The sequence below is a fragment of the Oncorhynchus clarkii genome, chromosome 1, assembly GCF_045791955.1.
Source record: "Oncorhynchus clarkii lewisi isolate Uvic-CL-2024 chromosome 1, UVic_Ocla_1.0, whole genome shotgun sequence".
Classification (NCBI taxonomy): Eukaryota; Metazoa; Chordata; class Actinopteri; order Salmoniformes; family Salmonidae; genus Oncorhynchus; species Oncorhynchus clarkii.
Window position 1 is genome coordinate 92,022,657 of NC_092147.1, and position 22,309 is coordinate 92,044,965.

The following is a 22,309-nucleotide window of genomic DNA, read 5'->3' on the forward strand; positions in this document are numbered from 1 at the left end:
ACAATATAGAAACATATTGATATCAACTATAACTGTCCCCTAACCCTTTCACATTATAGAAACATATTGATATCAACTATGACTGTCCCCTAACCCTTTCACATTATAGAAACATATTGATATCAACTATAACTGTCCCCTAACCCTTTCACAATATAGAAACATATTGATATCAACTATAACTGTCCCCTAACCCTTTCACAATATAGAAACATATTGATATCAACTATAACTGTCCCCTAACCCTTTCACAATATAGAAACATATTGATATCAACTATAACTGTCCCCTAACCCTTTCACATTATAGAAACATATTGATATCAACTATGACTGTCCCCTAACCCTTTCACATTATAGAAACATATTGATATCAACTATAACTGTCCCCTAACCCTTTCACAATATAGAAACATATTGATATCAACTATAACTGTCCCCTAACCCTTTCACATTATAGAAACATATTATATCAACTATGACTGTCCCCTAACCCTTTCACATTATAGAAACATATTGATATCAACTATGACTGTCCCCTAACCCTTTCACAATATAGAAACATATTATATCAACTATGACTGTCCCCTAACCCTTTCACATTATAGAAACATATTGATATCAACTATGACTGTCCCCTAACCCTTTCACAATATAGAAACATATTGATATCAACTATGACTGTCCCCTAACCCTTTCACATTATAGAAACATGTTGATATCAACTATGACTGTCCCCTAACCCTTTCACATTATAGAAACATATTGATATCAACTATAACTGTCCCCTAACCCTTTCACAATATAGAAACATATTATATCAACTATAACTGTCCCCTAACCCTTTCACATTATAGAAACATATTGATATCAACTATAACTGTCCTCTAACCCTTTCACATTATAGAAACATATTGATATCAACTATAACTGTCCCCTAACCCTTTCACAATATAGAAACATATTGATATCAACTATGACTGTCCCCTAACCCTTTCACAATATAGAAACATATTTTATCAACTATAACTGTCCCCTAACCCTTTCACAATATAGAAACATATTATATCAACTATGACTGTCCCCTAACCCTTTCACATTATAGAAACATATTGATATCAACTATAACTGTCCCCTAACCCTTTCACAATATAGAAACATATTATATCAACTATAACTGTCCCCTAACCCTTTCACAATATAGAAACATATTATATCAACTATGACTGTCCCCTAACCCTTTCACATTATAGAAACATATTTTATCAACTATGACTGTCCCCTAACCCTTTCACATTATAGAAACATATTGATATCAACTATAACTGTCCTCTAACCCTTTCACATTATAGAAACATATTATATCAACTATAACTGTCCCCTAACCCTTTCACATTATAGAAACATATTGATATCAACTATGACTGTCCCCTAACCCTTTCACAATATAGAAACATATTGATATCAACTATGACTGTCCCCTAACCCTTTCACATTATAGAAACATGTTGATATCAACTATGACTGTCCCCTAACCCTTTCACATTATAGAAACATATTGATATCAACTATAACTGTCCCCTAACCCTTTCACAATATAGAAACATATTATATCAACTATAACTGTCCCCTAACCCTTTCACATTATAGAAACATATTGATATCAACTATAACTGTCCCCTAACCCTTTCACAATATAGAAACATATTATATCAACTATAACTGTCCCCTAACCCTTTCACAATATAGAAACATATTGATATCAACTATGACTGTCCCCTAACCCTTTCACAATATAGAAACATATTATATCAACTATAACTGTCCCCTAACCCTTTCACAATATAGAAACATATTTTATCAACTATAACTGTCCCCTAACCCTTTCACAATATAGAAACATATTATATCAACTATGACTGTCCCCTAACCCTTTCACATTATAGAAACATATTGATATCAACTATAACTGTCCCCTAACCCTTGCACATTATAGAAACATATTTTACCAACTATGACTGTCCCCTAACCCTTTCACATTATAGAAACATATTATATCAACTATAACTGTCCCCCAACCCTTTCACATTATAGAAACATATTATATCAACTATGACTGTCCCCTAACCCTTTCACATTATAGAAACATGTTTTATCAACTATAACTGTCCCCTAACCCTTTCACAATATAGAAACATATTGATACCAACTATAACTGTCCCCTAACCCTTTCACAATATAGAAACATATTGATATCAACTATAACTGTCCCCTAACCCTTTCACATTATAGAAACATATTTTATCAACTATGACTGTCCCCTAACCCTTTCACATTATAGAAACATATTGATATCAACTATAACTGTCCCCTAACCCTTTCACAATATAGAAACATATTATATCAACTATAACTGTCCCCTAACCCTTTCACAATATAGAAACATATTATATCAACTATAACTGTCCCCTAACCCTTTCACATTATAGAAACATATTGATACCAACTATAACTGTCCCCTAACCCTTTCACAATATAGAAACATATTATATCAACTATAACTGTCCCCTAACCCTTTCACAATATAGAAACATATTATATCAACTATAACTGTCCCCTAACCCTTTCACAATATAGAAACATATTATATCAACTATGACTGTCCCCTAACCCTTTCACATTATAGAAACATATTGATATCAACTATGACTGTCCCCTAACCCTTTCACATTATAGAAACATATTTTATCAACTATGACTGTCCCCTAACCCTTTCACATTATAGAAACATATTATATCAACTATAACTGTCCCCCAACCCTTTCACATTATAGAAACATATTATATCAACTATGACTGTCCCCTAACCCTTTCACATTATAGAAACATGTTTTATCAACTATAACTGTCCCCTAACCCTTTCACAATATAGAAACATATTGATACCAACTATAACTGTCCCCTAACCCTTTCACAATATAGAAACATATTGATATCAACTATAACTGTCCCCTAACCCTTTCACAAAATAGAAACATATTATATCAACTATAACTGTCCCCTAACCATTTCACATTATAGAAACATATTATATCAACTATGACTGTCCCCTAACCCTTTCACATTATAGAAACATATTGATATCAACTATGACTGTCCCCTAACCCTTTCACAATATAGAAACATATTATATCAACTATGACTCTCCCCTAACCCTTTCACATTATAGAAACATATTGATATCAACTATGACTGTCCCCTAACCCTTTCACAATATAGAAACATATTGATATCAACTATGACTGTCCCCTAACCCTTTCACATTATAGAAACATGTTGATATCAACTATGACTGTCCCCTAACCCTTTCACATTATAGAAACATATTGATATCAACTATAACTGTCCCCTAACCCTTTCACAATATAGAAACATATTGATATCAACTATAACTGTCCCCTAACCCTTTCACAATATAGAAACATATTATATCAACTATATCTGTCCCCTAACCCTTTCACAATATAGAAACATATTATATCAACTATGACTGTCCCCTAACCCTTTCACATTATAGAAACATATTTTATCAACTATGACTGTCCCCTAACCCTTTCACATTATAGAAACATATTTTATCAACTATGACTGTCCCCTAACCCTTTCACATTATAGAAACATGTTGATATCAACTATGACTGTCCCCTAACCCTTTCACATTATAGAAACATATTGATATCAACTATAACTGTCCTCTAACCCTTTCACATTATAGAAACATATTATATCAACTATAACTGTCCCCTAACCCTTTCACATTATAGAAACATATTGATATCAACTATGACTGTCCCCTAACCCTTTCACAATATAGAAACATATTGATATCAACTATGACTGTCCCCTAACCCTTTCACATTATAGAAACATGTTGATATCAACTATGACTGTCCCCTAACCCTTTCACATTATAGAAACATATTGATATCAACTATAACTGTCCTCTAACCCTTTCACAATATAGAAACATATTATATCAACTATAACTGTCCCCTAACCCTTTCACAATATAGAAACATATTATATCAACTATAACTGTCCCCTAACCCTTTCACAATATAGAAACATATTATATCAACTATAACTGTCCCCTAACCCTTTCACATTATAGAAACATATTGATATCAACTATAACTGTCCCCTAACCCTTTCACAATATAGAAACATATTATATCAACTATAACTGTCCCCTAACCCTTTCACAATATAGAAACATATTGATATCAACTATGACTGTCCCCTAACCCTTTCACAATATAGAAACATATTATATCAACTATAACTGTCCCCTAACCCTTTCACAATATAGAAACATATTTTATCAACTATAACTGTCCCCTAACCCTTTCACAATATAGAAACATATTATATCAACTATGACTGTCCCCTAACCCTTTCACATTATAGAAACATATTGATATCAACTATAACTGTCCCCTAACCCTTTCACATTATAGAAACATGTTGATTTCAACTATAACTGTCCCCTAACCCTTTCACATTATAGAAACATATTGATATCAACTATGACTGTCCCCTAACCCTTTCACATTATAGAAACATATTATATCAACTATAACTGTCCCCTAACCCTTTCACATTATAGAAACATATTATATCAACTATGACTGTCCCCTAACCCTTTCACATTATAGAAACATATTGATTTCAACTATAACTGTCCTCTAACCCTTTCACATTATAGAAACATATTTTATCAACTATAACTGTCCCCTAACCCTTTCACAATATAGAAACATATTTTATCAACTATAACTGTCCCCTAACCCTTTCACATTATAGAAACATATTGATATCAACTATGACTGTCCCCTAACCCTTTCACATTATAGAAACATGTTGATATCAACTATAACTGTCCCCCAACCCTTTCACATTATAGAAACATATTGATTTCAACTATGACTGTCCCCTAACCCTTTCACATTATAGAAACATATTGATATCAACTATGACTGTCCCCTAACCCTTTCACAATATAGAAACATATTGATATCAACTATAACTGTCCTCTAACCCTTTCACAATATAGAAACATATTATATCAACTATAACTGTCCCCTAACCCTTTCACAATATAGAAACATATTATATCAACTATAACTGTCCCCTAACCCTTTCACAATATAGAAACATATTATATCAACTATAACTGTCCCCTAACCCTTTCACATTATAGAAACATATTGATATCAACTATAACTGTCCCCTAACCCTTTCACAATATAGAAACATATTATATCAACTATAACTGTCCCCTAACCCTTTCACAATATAGAAACATATTGATATCAACTATGACTGTCCCCTAACCCTTTCACAATATAGAAACATATTATATCAACTATAACTGTCCCCTAACCCTTTCACAATATAGAAACATATTTTATCAACTATAACTGTCCCCTAACCCTTTCACAATATAGAAACATATTATATCAACTATGACTGTCCCCTAACCCTTTCACATTATAGAAACATATTGATATCAACTATAACTGTCCCCTAACCCTTTCACATTATAGAAACATGTTGATTTCAACTATAACTGTCCCCTAACCCTTTCACATTATAGAAACATATTGATATCAACTATGACTGTCCCCTAACCCTTTCACATTATAGAAACATATTATATCAACTATATCTGTCCCCTAACCCTTTCACATTATAGAAACATATTATATCAACTATGACTGTCCCCTAACCCTTTCACATTATAGAAACATATTGATTTCAACTATAACTGTCCTCTAACCCTTTCACATTATAGAAACATATTTTATCAACTATAACTGTCCCCTAACCCTTTCACAATATAGAAACATATTTTATCAACTATAACTGTCCCCTAACCCTTTCACATTATAGAAACATATTGATATCAACTATGACTGTCCCCTAACCCTTTCACATTATAGAAACATGTTGATATCAACTATAACTGTCCCCCAACCCTTTCACATTATAGAAACATATTGATTTCAACTATGACTGTCCCCTAACCCTTTCACATTATAGAAACATATTGATATCAACTATGACTGTCCCCTAACCCTTTCACAATATAGAAACATATTGATATCAACTATAACTGTCCTCTAACCCTTTCACAATTTAGAAACATATTATATCAACTATAACTGTCCCCTAACCCTTTCACAATATAGAAACATATTATATCAACTATAACTGTCCCCTAACCCTTTCACAATATAGAAACATATTATATCAACTATAACTGTCCCCTAACCCTTTCACATTATAGAAACATATTGATATCAACTATAACTGTCCCCTAACCCTTTCACAATATAGAAACATATTATATCAACTATAACTGTCCCCTAACCCTTTCACAATATAGAAACATATTGATATCAACTATGACTGTCCCCTAACCCTTTCACAATATAGAAACATATTAAATCAACTATAACTGTCCCCTAACCCTTTCACAATATAGAAACATATTTTATCAACTATAACTGTCCCCTAACCCTTTCACAATATAGAAACATATTATATCAACTATGACTGTCCCCTAACCCTTTCACATTATAGAAACATATTGATATCAACTATAACTGTCCCCTAACCCTTTCACATTATAGAAACATGTTGATTTCAACTATAACTGTCCCCTAACCCTTTCACATTATAGAAACATATTGATATCAACTATGACTGTCCCCTAACCCTTTCACATTATAGAAACATATTATATCAACTATAACTGTCCCCTAACCCTTTCACATTATAGAAACATATTATATCAACTATGACTGTCCCCTAACCCTTTCACATTATAGAAACATATTGATTTCAACTATAACTGTCCTCTAACCCTTTCACATTATAGAAACATATTTTATCAACTATAACTGTCCCCTAACCCTTTCACAATATAGAAACATATTTTATCAACTATAACTGTCCCCTAACCCTTTCACATTATAGAAACATATTGATATCAACTATGACTGTCCCCTAACCCTTTCACATTATAGAAACATGTTGATATCAACTATAACTGTCCCCCAACCCTTTCACATTATAGAAACATATTGATTTCAACTATGACTGTCCCCTAACCCTTTCACATTATAGAAACATATTTTATCAACTATAACTGTCCCCTAACCCTTTCACAATATAGAAACATATTGATTTCAACTATAACTGTCCCCTAACCCTTTCACATTATAGAAACATATTGATATCAACTATAACTGTCCCCTAACCCTTTAACATTATAGAAACATGTTGATATCAACTATGACTGTCCCCTAACCCTTTCACATTATAGAAACATATTGATATCAACTATGACTGTCCCCTAACCCTTTCACATTATAGAAACATATTTTATCAACTATGACTGTCCCCTAACCCTTTCACATTATAGAAACATATTGATATCAACTATAACTGTCCCCTAACCCTTTCACATTATAGAAACATAATATATCAACTATAACTGTCCCCTAACCCTTTCACATTATAGAAACATATTGTATCAACTATAACTGTCCCCTAACCCTTTCACAATATAGAAACATATTATATCAACTATAACTGTCCCCTAACCCTTTCACATTATAGAAACATATTGATATCAACTATAACTGTCCCCTAACCCTTTCACATTATAGAAACATATTGATATCAACTATAACTGTCCCCTAACCCTTTCACAATATAGAAACATATTGATATCAACTATAACTGTCCCCCAACCCTTTCACATTATATAAACATATTGATATCAACTATAACTGTCCCCTAACCCTTTCACATTATAGAAACATATTGATATCAACTATAACTGTCCCCCAACCCTTTCACAATATAGAAACATATTATATCAACTATAACTGTCCCCTAACCCTTTCACATTATAGAAACATATTGATTTCAACTATAACTGTCCCCTAACCCTTTCACAATATAGAAACATGTTGATATCAACTATAACTGTCCCCTAACCCTTTCACAATATAGAAACATATTATATCAACTATAACTGTCCCCTAACCCTTTCACAATATAGAAACATATTATATCAACTATAACTGTCCCCTAACCCTTTCACAATATAGAAACATGTTGATATCAACTATAACTGTCCCCTAACCCTTTCACAATATAGAAACATATTGATATCAACTATGACTGTCCCCTAACCCTTTCACATTATAGAAACATATTATATCAACTATAACTGTCCTCTAACCCTTTCACAATATAGAAACATATTGATATCAACTATAACTGTCCCCTAACCCTTTCACAATATAGAAACATGTTGATATCAACTATAACTGTCCCCTAACCCTTTCACAATATAGAAACATATTATATCAACTATAACTGTCCCCTAACCCTTTCAAAATTTAGAAACATATTGATATCAACTATAACTGTCCCCTAACCCTTTCACATTATAGAAACATGTTGATTTCAACTATGACTGTCCCCTAACCCTTTCACAATATAGAAACATATTGATATCAACTATAACTGTCCCCTAACCCTTTCACAATTTAGAAACATATTGATATCAACTATAACTGTCCCCTAACCCTTTCACATTATAGAAACATGTTGATTTCAACTATGACTGTCCCCTAACCCTTTCACAATATAGAAACATATTGATATCAACTATAACTGTCCCCTAACCCTTTCACAATATAGAAACATGTTGATATCAACTATAACTGTCCCCTAACCCTTTCACAATATAGAAACATATTGATATCAACTATAACTGTCCCCTAACCCTTTCACAATATAGAAACATATTATATCAACTATAACTGTCCCTTAACCCTTTCACAATATAGAAACATATTGATATCAACTATAACTGTCCCCTAACCCTTTCACAATATAGAAACATATTGATATCGACTATAACTGTCCCCTAACCCTTTCACATTGTAGAAACATTTATATCAACTTCCAGAGGAAGGAAACCACTCAGGGACTTTAAAACAGTTACAGAGTTTAATGGCTGTGATGGGAGAAAACTGAGGATGGATGAACAACATTAACAATACTAACCTAAATGACAGAGTGAAAATAGAAAGCCTGTACAGAATAAAAAATATTCCAAAACATGCTTCCTGTTTGCAACAAGGCACAAAGGTCAACAGATCCTTGCGCCCTTCGGTCTCAACGTAGACTTTGATCTGAAGCCATTCTTGTGATTATTGTAACTTTGCCATTGTAATTGTTTGTAAACTTGTGTAGTCAAATTAATCTATGATCATATGCTATCCATTTGTTGTTTGTATGCTGTTCTTTGTATGACATTTTAATATTTGATTATTAACCAATAATATTAGGCCACTCCTGGCCATGATTACAGACACCTGTGTCTTTTGACACTATATAAACGAGTCATCCCGCAGTGTTTGTGATTATACCCTGATGAAGACAGCTTGGCTGTCGAAACGTTGGTATTACATTTTTGCATCTGAGCTCCTAGAGTGGGCTGCTCTCTTTTATTTACAAAAGTCAACATGCCACCGGGGTCTGACAACTTGTAGGCAGAGTTATTAAAGTAGTTTTCAGTCCATATTTCCTCAACTATCCGGTGCAAACTGACTCTGTAACGGTACCCCCTGTGTATCTCGCTATTGTTATTTTATTGCTGCTCTTTAATTACTTGTACTTTTATTTCTTATTCTTATCCATATTTTTTTTAACTGCATTCTTGGTTCGGGGCTCGTAAATAAGCATTTCACTGTAAAGTCCTGTTGTATTCCTGTTACCTGTTATACCTGTTGTATTCTGCGAATGTGACTAATAACATTTGATTCGATTTGATTTATAGGGATAGTCATTCAACAAGCACAGCACTTACTGTACACAAATGACTGATTGATGCAGTAGTAGCTAAGATGGGGAGAAGTCTGACTATAATAAAGTGCTACTCTGCCTTCTTAACAGTACTATCAACAAGGTAGGTCCTACAGGCCCTAGTTTTGTCGCACCTTGACTACTGTTCAGTCGTGTGGTCAGGTGCCACAAAAAAGGACTTAGGAAAATTGCAATTGGCTCACAACAGGGCAGCACGGCTGGCCCTTGGGTGTACACAAGAGAGCGAATATTAATAAGATGCATGTCAATCTCTCCTGGCTGAAAGTGGAGGAGAGATTGACTTCATCACTACTTTTATTGATGAGAGGTATTGACATGTTGAATGCACCGAGCTGTCTGTCTAAACTACTGGCACACAGCTCAGACACCCATGCATACCCCACAATACATGCCACCAGAGGTCTCTTCACAGTCCCCAAGTTCAGAACAGACTATGGGAGCAGCACACTACTACATAGAGCCATGACTACATGGAACTCTATTCCACAGTACTACATAGAGACATGACTACATGGAACTCTATTCCACAGTACTACATAGAGCCATGACTACATGGAACTCTATTCCACAGTACTACATAGAGCCATGACTACATGGAACTCTATTCCACAGTACTACATAGAGCCATGACTACATGGAACTCTATTCCACAGAGCCATGACTACATGGAACTCTATTCCACACTACTACACAGAGCCATGACTACATGGAACTCTATTCCACACTACTACACAGAGCCATGACTACATGGAACTCTATTCCACAGAGCCATGACTACATGGAACTCTATTCCACAGAGCCATGACTACATGGAACTCTATTCCACAGAGCCATGACTACATGGAACTCTATTCCACACTACTACACAGAGCCATGACTACATGGAACTCTATTCCACACTACTACACAGAGCCATGACTACATGGAACTCTATTCCACAGAGCCATGACTACATGGAACTCTATTCCACAGAGCCATGACTACATGGAACTCTATTCCACACTACTACACAGAGCCATGACTACATGGAACTCTATTCCACATCAGGTAACTGATGCAGCAGTAGAATTATATATATTTTTTAAAACAGATTAAAAAACACCTTATGGAACTGCGGGGACTGTGGAGCAACACAAACATTGGCACAGACACATGCATACACACACACACTCACACACACAATATCATTTTCACTATACCAACACATGGATTTAGTACTGTAGATATGTGGTAGTGGTGGAGTAGGGGCCTGAGGGCACACAGTGTGTTGTGAAATCTGTGAATGTATTGTAATGTTTTTAAAACTGTATAAACTGCCTTATTTTGCTGGACCCCAGGAAGAGTAGCTGCTGCTTTGGCATAATAAATGTATCCATAATAACTACTAATACATCAAAGTCCACCGTCGTCTAACCCTTCCACTGTTCTCTGAGACTGAACACCCTTACAAGAATCCTGAATCTAAAGAAACCAACCTCAACCCTCACAGAGGGTCTCTCATCTAGTCACTTCCTGTTAAAACAGGATACTGACTGACATGACTCAACAACAGGAAGTTGGCTTCCTCTTTGAGAAAGCAAAGCATTATGGGAGCTTGGAGGACAGACATCATACCACACATACTAACCTAAAACGATCCTCAAATCTCTGAAGCCCCTTAAAACTAACACCTAACCCTAACACAAAACCAGACACTAAACCTAACTCTACATTCATTAGAACCTGCAGGCACCTGCTGTAGAACACTCAGACACTATTTAGAATATTCAGACACTATTTAGAATATTCAGACACTATTTAGAACATTCAGACACTATTTAGAACATTCAGACACTATTTAGAATATTCAGACACTATTTAGAACATTCAGACACGATTTAGAACATTCAGACACTATTTAGAACATTCAGACACTATTTAGAATATTCAGACACTATTTAGAACATTCAGACACTATTTAGAACATTCAGACACTATTTAGAATATTCAGACACTATTTAGAACATTCAGACACTATTTAGAACATTCAGACACTATTTAGAACATTCAGACACTATTTAGAACATTCAGACACTATTTAGAACATTGCGACACTCTTTAGAATATTCAGACAGTATTTAGAACATTCAGGGACCATTTAGAACATTCAGGCACTATTTAGAACAGTGTCCTGCGTTCCATTGACCTTTACTACATCAATTGTAACGTTGTCACGGTAATGTCACACCAAAGGAAGTGGTGTGTGTGTGTGTGTGTCAGGCAGAGCTGTAATCCTACCTCTCTGTTCAGCCATGGTCTGTATCGCTTAGCAGTGATATAACAGTCTTTCTATTCTCTCTCCCCCTCCCTCTCTCTCCCCTCTTCTCTCTAACACACAAACGGCTCTCTTTGCTCTCTTTCTTCCTTCCTTTCCTCTCTCCTCTCTCTCTTCTCCTCTCTTTCTCTCCCCTCCTTCTCTACCTCGTTCTCTTTCATACACACTGCTCTCTCCTCCACCCTTACCCTGCACCTCTATCTATCAACAGGCTCTTTATTAGAACAAGCTGCCAGCCTCCTCTCTCTACCCTCCTCCCCCTCTCTCTTCCCAACTCCCCCTCTCTCTTCTCTCCTCCCCCTCTGTCTACCCTCCTCCTCCCCCTTTCTTTTCCCTCCTCCCTCTACCCTCCCCCTTTCTCTTCCCTCCTACTCCTCTCTTCCCAACTCCCCCTCTCTCTACCCTCCTCCTCCTCTCTTTTCTCTCCTCCCCTCCCCCCTCTCTTCCCTCCTCCCCTCTCTCTCTACCCTCCTCCCCCTCTCTCTACCCTCCTCCCCCTCTCTTTTCTCTCCTCCCTCTTCCCTCCTCTTCCTCTCTCTACTCTCCCCCCCTCTCTTTTCTCTCCTCCCACTCCTCCCACTCCAACCTCTCAACACTTCCTCCTCTCTCTTCTCTCCTCCCCTCTCTCCTCACCTCAACCCCAACCCTAATCTTAACCCTCTCTCTTTTCTCCTCACATCTCACTTCTCTTCTCTCCTCCCACTCCAACCTCACCTCAACAATCCCCCCTTTCTCTTCCCTCCTCCTCCTCTCGCTTCTCTCCCCTTTCTCTTCTTTCCTCCCACTCCAACCTCTCAACACTCTCCCCTCTCTCTTCTCTCTTCCCCTCTCTCTTCTCTACTCCCCCTCTCTCTTCTCTCCTCCTCCACTCCCTCTCTCTACCCTCCTCCCCCTCTCTTCCCTCCTCCTCCCTCTACCCTCCTCCCCTCCTCCCCTCCTCCCCTCTTCTCTACCCTCCTCCCCCTCTTTCTTCCTTCCTCCCCCTCTCTTCCCTCCTCCCCCTCTCTCGTCTCTTCTTCCACTCTAACCTCCCCTCAACACTCCCCCCTCTCTCTACCCTCCTCCCCTTCTCTCTTCTCCCCCTCTCTCTACCCTCCTCCCCCTCTTTCTCCCCCCCCCCCCCCCCCCCCCCCCCCCAACCACCCCTCAACACACCCTCCTCTCTGTTTCTCTCTCTGGGTTCAAGGAGGGCTGGATACATCTAAATGTGTGTGTGTGTACATATATAATCATATTTTGACCCTTTCCCTTTCGTGTTTCTTCAATGTTTCCTAATTTTTCATTTTGATTGTCTGAAAGTGATTAATCAGCTCTTTTAGTTCCTCAAAGTCACAGACTGGTTGACTAATACCAAAAGGGGAAGGGTTAGGGAGACAGACAGAGAGATGGTGAGAGAGAGTGAGACAGAGTGAGAGAGAGGCAGACAGATTGAGACAGAGAGGCTGGGTGGGGGAGATGAGAGGGAAAGAGAGACAGAGATACAGAGAGGAAAGAACATTGTCAGTGTGGTGCCTATCGTGTTCGCCTCAGAAACAAAATGTCCACAGTTAGAAACAGGGCTGAAACAGAAAGCTCCACGAATATCAATAAAAATCTGTTTACTCCTTGTAGATGCTTCAAGCAGCAGTTTCTCTAGTGTAGTGGTTATCACCTTAGACTAACACGCGGTGTATTGTAGCACAATTTTGATGACCTTTTCTGCCATTTTGAGACATGGTTATCCCACCCAGGGACATGATTATTTATAATACTTGTTACACTGTAGTTAAAACATGGATCACATGACAGCACAGATTACCCTGTTAAAATAAACACTATAGTTGATTCCCTCAGGATTTGGTACACTGTATTTAAAACAATAATGACGTAAAAAGTTTAATCAGTTGATGGATTTTTTTCAATTGTATTAAAATCTTTATTATAATTACGTTTATTCCCTCAAACAAAATCATTTTACAGGAGAGGAGTGGACCCACTGTGATTAACTAGTTTTACAGGAGAGGAGGGGACCCACTGTGATTAACTACATTGGGGTAAAAAAGTATTTAGTCAGCCACCAATTGTGCAAGTTCTCCCACTTAAAAATGAGAGAGGCCTGTAATTTTCATCATAGGTACACTTCAACTATGACAGACAAAATGAGAAAAAAAAATCCAGAAAATTACATTGTAGGATTTTTAATGAATATATTTGCAAATTATGGTGGAAAATAAGTATTTGGTCAATAACAAAAGTTCATCTCAATACTTTGTTATATACCCTTTGTTGGCAATGACAGAGGTCAAACGTTTTCTGTAAGTCTTCACAAGGTTTTCACACACTGTTGCTGGTATTTTGGCCCATTCCTCCATGCAGATCTCCTCTAGAGCAGTGATGTTTTGGGGCTGTTGCTGGGAAACACAGACTTTCAACTCCCTCCAAAGATTTTCTATGGGGTTGAGATCTGGAGACTGGCTAGGCCACTCCAGGACCTTGAAATGCTTTTTACGAAGCCACTCCTTCATTGCCCGGGCGGTGTGTTTGGGATCATTGTCATGCTGAAAGACCCAGCCACGTTTTATCTTCAATGCCCTTGCTGATGGAAGGTTTTCACTCAAAATCTCACAATACATGGCCCCATTCATTCTTTCCTTTACACGGATCAGTCGTCCTGGTCCCTTTGCAGAAAAACAGCCCCAAAGCATGATGTTTCCACCCCCATGCTTCACAGTAGGTATGGTGTTCTTTGGATGCAACTCAGCATTCCTTGTCCTCCAAACACGACGAGTTCAGTTTTTACCAAAAAGTTATATTTTGGTTTCATCTGACCATATGACATTCTCCCTATCTTCTTCTGGATCATCCAAATGCTCTCTAGCAAACTTCAGATGGGCCTGGATATGTACTGGCTTAAGCAGGGGGACACGTCTGGCACTGCAGGATGTGAGTCCCTGGCGGCGTAGTGTGTTACTGATGGTAGGCTTTATTACTTTGGTCCCAGCACTCTGCAGGTCATTCCCTAGGTCCCCCCGTGTGGTTCTGGGATTTTTATTCACCGTTCTTGTGATCATTTTGACCCCACGGGGTGAGATCTTGCGTGGAGCCCCAAATCCAGAGAGATTATCAGTGGTTTGTATGCCTTCCATTTCCTAATAATTGCTCCCCCAAAAGAAGGCATTAATGAAAATTTTAATTTTCAGTTACAACTATGGTACTTATTGAATGTATCAATGAGTGCTGTTTCCACAGAGGTTCAAACCGGGGACCTTTTGCATGTTAAGCGCACCTGATAACCACTACACTACAGAAACTGCTGCTAGTATTATCACCGTGGAGTAAACCAAATTTTACATATATTCATCGCACAAATTCAAAATTCCAACATAATGAATTTATGAAAATTCTCTGTTACAAATACAATACTTCTCACATGTGTCAGAGACCTCTGTTTCCACCCAGCATCAAAAAGTATACATTTTGCGTCTTAAGTGAACTTGATAACCACTAGGCTATGGAATCTTTTGATTCCCAAAAGAAGGCATTAATGAAAAATTGAATTTTCAGTTTCAACTATGGTACTTATTGAATGTATCAACGAGTGCTGTTTCCACAGAGGTTCAAACCGGGGACCTTTTGCATGTTAAGCGCACGTGATAACAGCTACACTACAGAAACTTTTGCTTGAGATACCTGCAAGAAGTAAACTGAATTTTCTTATAGTCAGTGCATGTATTTAATTTACAAAATATGTATTTATGAAAGCAACTCATCTCTTTTATAAATACATTACTTACTGCATGTGTTAAAGAGGACTGTTTCCACCAGGTTTCAAACTAGGGACCTTTCACGTTTAAAGCGAACGTGATAACCACTACACTACAGAAACTGCTGCTAGTATTATCAGCAAGGAGTAACCCGAGTTTTACAGATATTCATTGCATGTATTCGAATTTCCAAAATAATGCATTTATTAGAACAACTATTCTCTGTTACAAATACAGTACTTACTGTACAAATACAGTACTTACTGGATTTGTCATAGAGAACTGTTTCCGCCCGGCTTCGAACCGGGGACCATTTGTGTGTAAAGCAAACTTGATAACTACTAAACTAGAGAAACTGCTGCTAGAATTATCACCGTGGAGTTAACCAAATTTTACATTCATTCATCGCACGAATTCGAAATTCCAACATAATGCATTCATGAAAATTCTCTGTTACAAATACAGTACTTCTCACATGTGTCAGAGACCTCTGTTTCCGCCCAGCATCGAAAAGAATACATTTTGCGTCTTAAGTGAACTTGATCACCACTAGGCTATGGAATCTTTTGATTCCCAAAAGAAGGCAATAATGAAAAATATAATTTTCCACAGTGGTACTTATTGAATGTATCAACGAGTGCTGTTTCCACAGAGGTTCAAACCGGGGACCTTTTGCATGTTAAGCGCACATGATAACAGCTACACTACAGAAACTTCTGCTTGAGATACCTGCAAGAAGTAAACTGCATTTTCTTATAGTGAGTGCATGCATTTGAATTTCCAAGATAAGGTATTTATGAAAGCAACTCATCTCTTTTATAAATACGGTACTTACTGCATGTGTCAAAGAGGACTGTTTCCACCCGGTTTCGAACCAGGGACCTTTCGCGTGTAAAGCGAACGTGATAACCACTACACTACAGAAACTGCTGCTAGTATTATCAGCAAGGAGCAACCCGAGTTTTACATATATTCATTGCATGTATTTGAATTTGTTGGGGAATAATCATAATTGGTTGGTAACATAGGTAAGATGTTTTATATTCATCATATGTGTGTAAGTTACTTCTCATCAGAATGTTATTTTTGTATAATACTGTGGCGGGGTTGCAGTATCTGTTCTATGTCAAGACTAAGTTGCTTTGGCCGGAGAGATGGGAGAGGTCAAGCGTGTATCTCTTGGCTCCACAATGTCTGTGTGCCATTTAGTGTGTCTCTGTGATCTTGTTAAGATAGATAGATGGATTTGATATATGCCTGTTGATATGGAGGATTGTTTATGGTTCTGAGTTTGAGAAGAGAACATAATTTAGGAGACAAAGCTGAACGATGAATTATGCCGATGCTGTCCTATCCTGTGTGTGTCTTTGCTATAAAGGATCTCAGTTGAAATGTGGAGGGGACTCTCAGAGAATTCATTGATAGACACTGAATTGATCTGAGTGTCACAGGGTTGTGATGAAGCTCATATAATTAAAGATGGACTTTATGATTACTCTGACTTGTGTGTGGTTTGCTCTCATGATTTGGTAAATAGAGGAAATTTCCACGACATTTTGCGACGAGGATGGGATGTGAATTTTCACATTTTCAATTGTTTGACTACAGAGGTAGCAAAACTGTACTTCAAATCTATGATACTCCCCCACTTAACATACTGCTTGACTAGTTGGGCTCAAGCTTGCTGTACAACATTAAAACATATTCAGTCTGTCTACAAACAGGCTCTCAAAGTGCTTGATAGGAAGCCCAATAGCCATCATCATTGTCACATCCTTAGAAAGCATGAGCTCTTGAGTTGGGAAAATCTTGTGCAATACACCGACGCATGTCTTGTATTCAAGATCCTTAATGGCCTGGCTCCCCCTCCACTCAATATTTTTGTTAAACAGAAAACCCAGACATATGGCAGCAGATCCACAAGTTCTGCCATGAGAGGTGACTGTATAGTTCCCCTAAGGAAAAGCACCTTTAGTAAATCTGCATTCTCTGTGAGAGCTTCCCATGTCTGGAATACACTGCCATCAGACACACATAACTGCACCACATATCACACTTTCACAAAATGCTTGAAGACATGGCTAAAGGTCAATCAGATTTGTGAACATGGTCCCTAGCTGTGTGTTGCTGCTTTCCATGTTGTCTGTTGTCTGTAGCTTGTGATGTGTGGAAACACTTTGTTGCTTTTATGAATTTTGTCTTGCTGCTTTTTGTTTTATGTTACTCTGTCTGTATGCTACGTCTTGCTTGTCCTATGTTGCTCTGTCTGTATGCTATGTCTTGCTTGTCCTATGTTGCTATGTCTTGCTTGTTCTATGCTGCTATTGTCTATATTGTAATTGTTTTTAATAACCTGCCCAGGGACTGCGGTTGAAAATTAGCCGGCTGGCTAAAACCGGCACTTTTACTGAAACGTTGATTAATGTGCACTGTCCCTGTAAAAATAAAAATAAACATCATCAAACTCGGTGACCGTTCCTACGATCTAGGTAAATAAATCGTGCACGAGGGATCCCCTAAACTTGGGATCTCAGGGAAACCACACTTCGGGAACGAAGCAGATGGACCAACCTTTGATCTAAGAGGAAGCGAGCCGAGTGGATACCACATCTCGAACTGAGTTTTTTTTAAAGAAAAAGGTGAGCGAACCACACACAGATTTGAAGTCGAGTTTTTTAATTATGCCTGTTACGTATACTCTGAGCGTGAATTCCTTTGTAAGGAAGGCACCTTGGCGGCGTAAGCAGGGCCCGAGTCAGAGGAGAGTAATCTGTGGGTTTTGTGGACTCAAAAGATACTCTGCACTGTCCGGTTGCGAGTGACCAAGAGCCCTCCTGACACTGAATTGATCACAGTGGGAATTTGGTGAGGTCCGTCGGGGTGAGGTGCCAGGGGACTGTGTGTTCTAGGTGAAACACGGCACTTGCTGAATCCCTATTGGAAGAAGGACCTCATTCTGTGCGTCTGTGTGATTGTCTAAGTGACCCTCAGATGTGATGAATTCCAATTATTTTAAATGTGCTAGCCAGGTATGCCCTGGGTTACTCTGTGTGAGTGTTTTGTTATGGGATCACTAAGTAATAGTTGTCAGACCGTTCTGTGTGAGCAGGGTAGGGTTGACTCTGTGAGGATGAAGATGAAGTTTTTAAGCACTATTAAAATAATCTACAAAATCTGGGAAATTGAGCTCTAGAAACTGATTAGAGTGTGTCCACTTTTGGTTATCTTACCCTAACGATGTAACTATAAAACGCATATTGGATTATCTCCGTCTGGGTGAAACATTTGAAATGTAACTGCCCTTAAGGTCTGAACATGTTATATTTTTTCTTCCCAGTGTGAGAGAAGTTGCGGGATTTATTGAATAAACTGAATAAAGTTAGAGAGAATTAAGAGGGAATCTCAATGTAATTTATAATGTCGTACAAAGCATAAGGTTTTCCATCAAACTAATTATCATTGCGTGATTAATGTGATGTAGTAAAGTAATTGAAATACGTTGCATAAGTAAACATAATCTACTTTTATTAAAAGGCGCAATATCTGTTTCCTAGTCATTAACTGTCGATTTTATTCTTTGATTGCTAATATATTAATTTGGAATTTGAGAATCATAGCTGGAGTAACGTTTGTACTATTAAAATTGGGCTATTATTCTTCTGGGAATTGCCGACAGTGACGTGTTTTGATTTTACTTATAAATTGGGTTTATTTGCGGAGAATCTTAGGTTTTTGCATAGCATTAGTGGTTCAGTGGTAGAATTCTCGCCTGCAACACGGGAGGCCGGGGTTCCATTCGCAGTCATTGTGCTGACTGAATTCTGAGTTTTTGATTGTAAAATAATCTATTTGTATGTTTTGCTTGGAAAGTTATGGTCGCTAGTGCTTGTATAAGATATAAACTGAACGTTTTAATAGCTTGTCTGTTTCAAATTGATAGAAGGGATAAATTGAACGTTTTCAATAGATTGTTTAGGTTAAATTGATAGACTAATTCAACTTAAAATAATAACGAAGCGAATTCTGATGCAAGACGATGTCTGTTCACTAAATTATCTGCTGGAATAATGTATTGAGAATTGAGTCGTATTTAAATTACTGTATCAATAGAGAAGACAGTTACCTAAGTTAAAGAAATTCTGAATAATAGCGAGGAGAGGATGGCGATAGGAAGTGATTACCGAAATGATTTTCATTCTTATAGATTGACTGATGCATGTTATAATGTTGGAACTGCGTGTGTTATTTTTAAAGAAATAGGATACATTTCATAAGTGTGAAGAGCAAAGAGAAGAGGAAGTTATAAAGTTGGGTTTTAATCTTACATAGAGGTAAGGAAAAATGTTGAAATGAGAGGGGTTATATATTTTTGCCCAATGGGAAAAAAGGAATAGGGTAAGTTGAGCTGAAAGTATGAAAGAGAGTAAGTTGCTGAACAGTGTTGTAGAATATGGACAAGACATGAGTGGTAAAGATGAGACATTGAAATTGGGACATTATCATGGGCCATCCACTTTGAACTGTAAAGCTATCTGAAGAAAAACGAAAGAGACGCCAGAAGATGCAGTGCCTGAGAGGGGGGGGGTTGGTCAACTGTGCCATTAAATTGTTTATACTTTTGTGGTATCAGGTTGATTGAAGAGGTCTACACCATGTAAATTGTAGTAATTTAGATTAAGAATGCATTGAGATACTGATCTGTATTATAATCATGATTAAAAAAGTTAATAGTAGAATTATGTGATAATTATACTGAATGTAAGTAAACCTGGTAATATTGATGTGTGTTAAATTGAGGTTTTTACTTTGAGTGATAAGACAAATTTGAATCACTGAGGAATGCTATTCTAAATATTGGTTGGATAAATAGTTGGGTTGTTACTTATGATTGGGAATATGAATGATTTCACTGCCCTATGCTCTATTCCTAAGTATATTTCTGAGCATGAGGACTTATATGTCCTATATGTTGTGAGGAGGCCTGTGTTTAGATACTGGTTCTCATGTAACTTAAGGAGCATTTATATGTTGTGTTTTTATTTTCCTCAAATGGATTATTCTGTGTTTTTGTCTTGTAGAATAGATATGTTAGTGTTTAAATACTGGAGAGTTGAGACCCAATCACGGACGCTGGACAGAGTGGATTTCAGTTTTAACAAAAGACAGTTTTAATGAGTCAAAGATATCTTGTCCCGCAGTTTTACGTGCACGGACCTAGTTCACATAACTCGGCAAGGAGTCAGGTGAAAAAGAGACCTTATACAACGGTTACATTCATTTTTATACATAGAATAAAGTAGGTGGAGTCTTGTCGTTTCGGTCTTCTTGACTGGTCGGAGGGTTGGAGGCGGGCCTTGCTCTAGCCAGAGCAGAAGCCCCATTGGTGCACAGCAGAGCCTTATCCTGAACATCCAACCAATAGAGGGGGTCAGTCTTGTGGCTGGGTGTATGTGTTCTTGCGACGGAATGTCTTTGTTTATATGAGCTATGTGTATGAATATTTATATAACAAATCCCCCTCTTCACACCTATTAGACGTGAAAACTATAGCAGAAAGGTGGCGGTTGCAATCGTGGGTATACATAAGGTGGTGCTTCTAACCTTGTCTGGTTTGCATGGTGGGTCTGTAGGTGTAGTGCTACGTTTGGGACGGGAGTGATTGGAGGGAGTGATATCAGGAAAGGAGTTAGGGACATGTGTAGGGGTTGGTGTACGTGATGTGGCAGGGTGAAATAGTTGTTCAATTAACCATGTGAAAGTCCTAGGGTTACTCCAAATATCAGTAGGAATATCACAAATAAGGGACCAGATATCCCCAGCCTCACCCAGAGAGGGAGAAATTTCCCTCTAACTGGGCGAGGTTCCCTTCTCAGGGGAGGCGGAGTTTGATGCCGCATCACCTGAGGAAGGAGTGTCTTCATTTGGAATCGAATTTAGGCCGCTCAAATCAGCTCTGACTTCAGTCAGTGTTCTAGAAGGAATTGGGGCTGGGGTGCAATGTGTAAGGTGCGCCTGATTTACCTTTGACCTGGACTGAGTGTGAAGTAACCTCCTTCACTTCGTACGGTCCAGTCCACCTGGGTTCCAGCCACTTTCTCTTGTGGACTTTAACCCTCACCCAGTCACCAACCTGTACCTTCAGTAGTGGCGTGTCCCCCGGCAGCTCCCCCTCCTGGACCTTGTGAACCTGGGTAGAGAGTGCTGCAGAGAGAACCGTCAGTTTTTTCACATAATTAGACATTACAATTTGTTGTACATCAAGGGCGGGCATATGACCTCCC

The 22,309-nt window shown here is 37.7% G+C and overlaps 1 protein-coding gene and 1 non-coding gene across 2 annotated transcripts in view; both read right to left on the reverse strand.

Moving 5' to 3' along the window:
* LOC139413965 (ectonucleoside triphosphate diphosphohydrolase 1-like) overlaps positions 1-12,589 on the reverse strand; it is a 95,887-nt gene extending 83,298 nt beyond the window's left edge. Inside the window, exon 1 of the mRNA XM_071161855.1 lies at positions 12,249-12,589. Coding sequence (XP_071017956.1) covers positions 12,249-12,264 — 16 coding nt within the window. The 5' untranslated portion in view covers positions 12,265-12,589. The remainder of the gene's footprint in view (positions 1-12,248) is intronic.
* A 4,293-nt stretch (positions 12,590-16,882) lies between these two features.
* trnav-uac (transfer RNA valine (anticodon UAC)) lies at positions 16,883-16,955 on the reverse strand. Its single transcript has one exon. It is a non-coding gene; the product is annotated as a tRNA-Val (tRNA).
* Between the last annotated feature and the right edge of the window lie 5,354 nt (positions 16,956-22,309).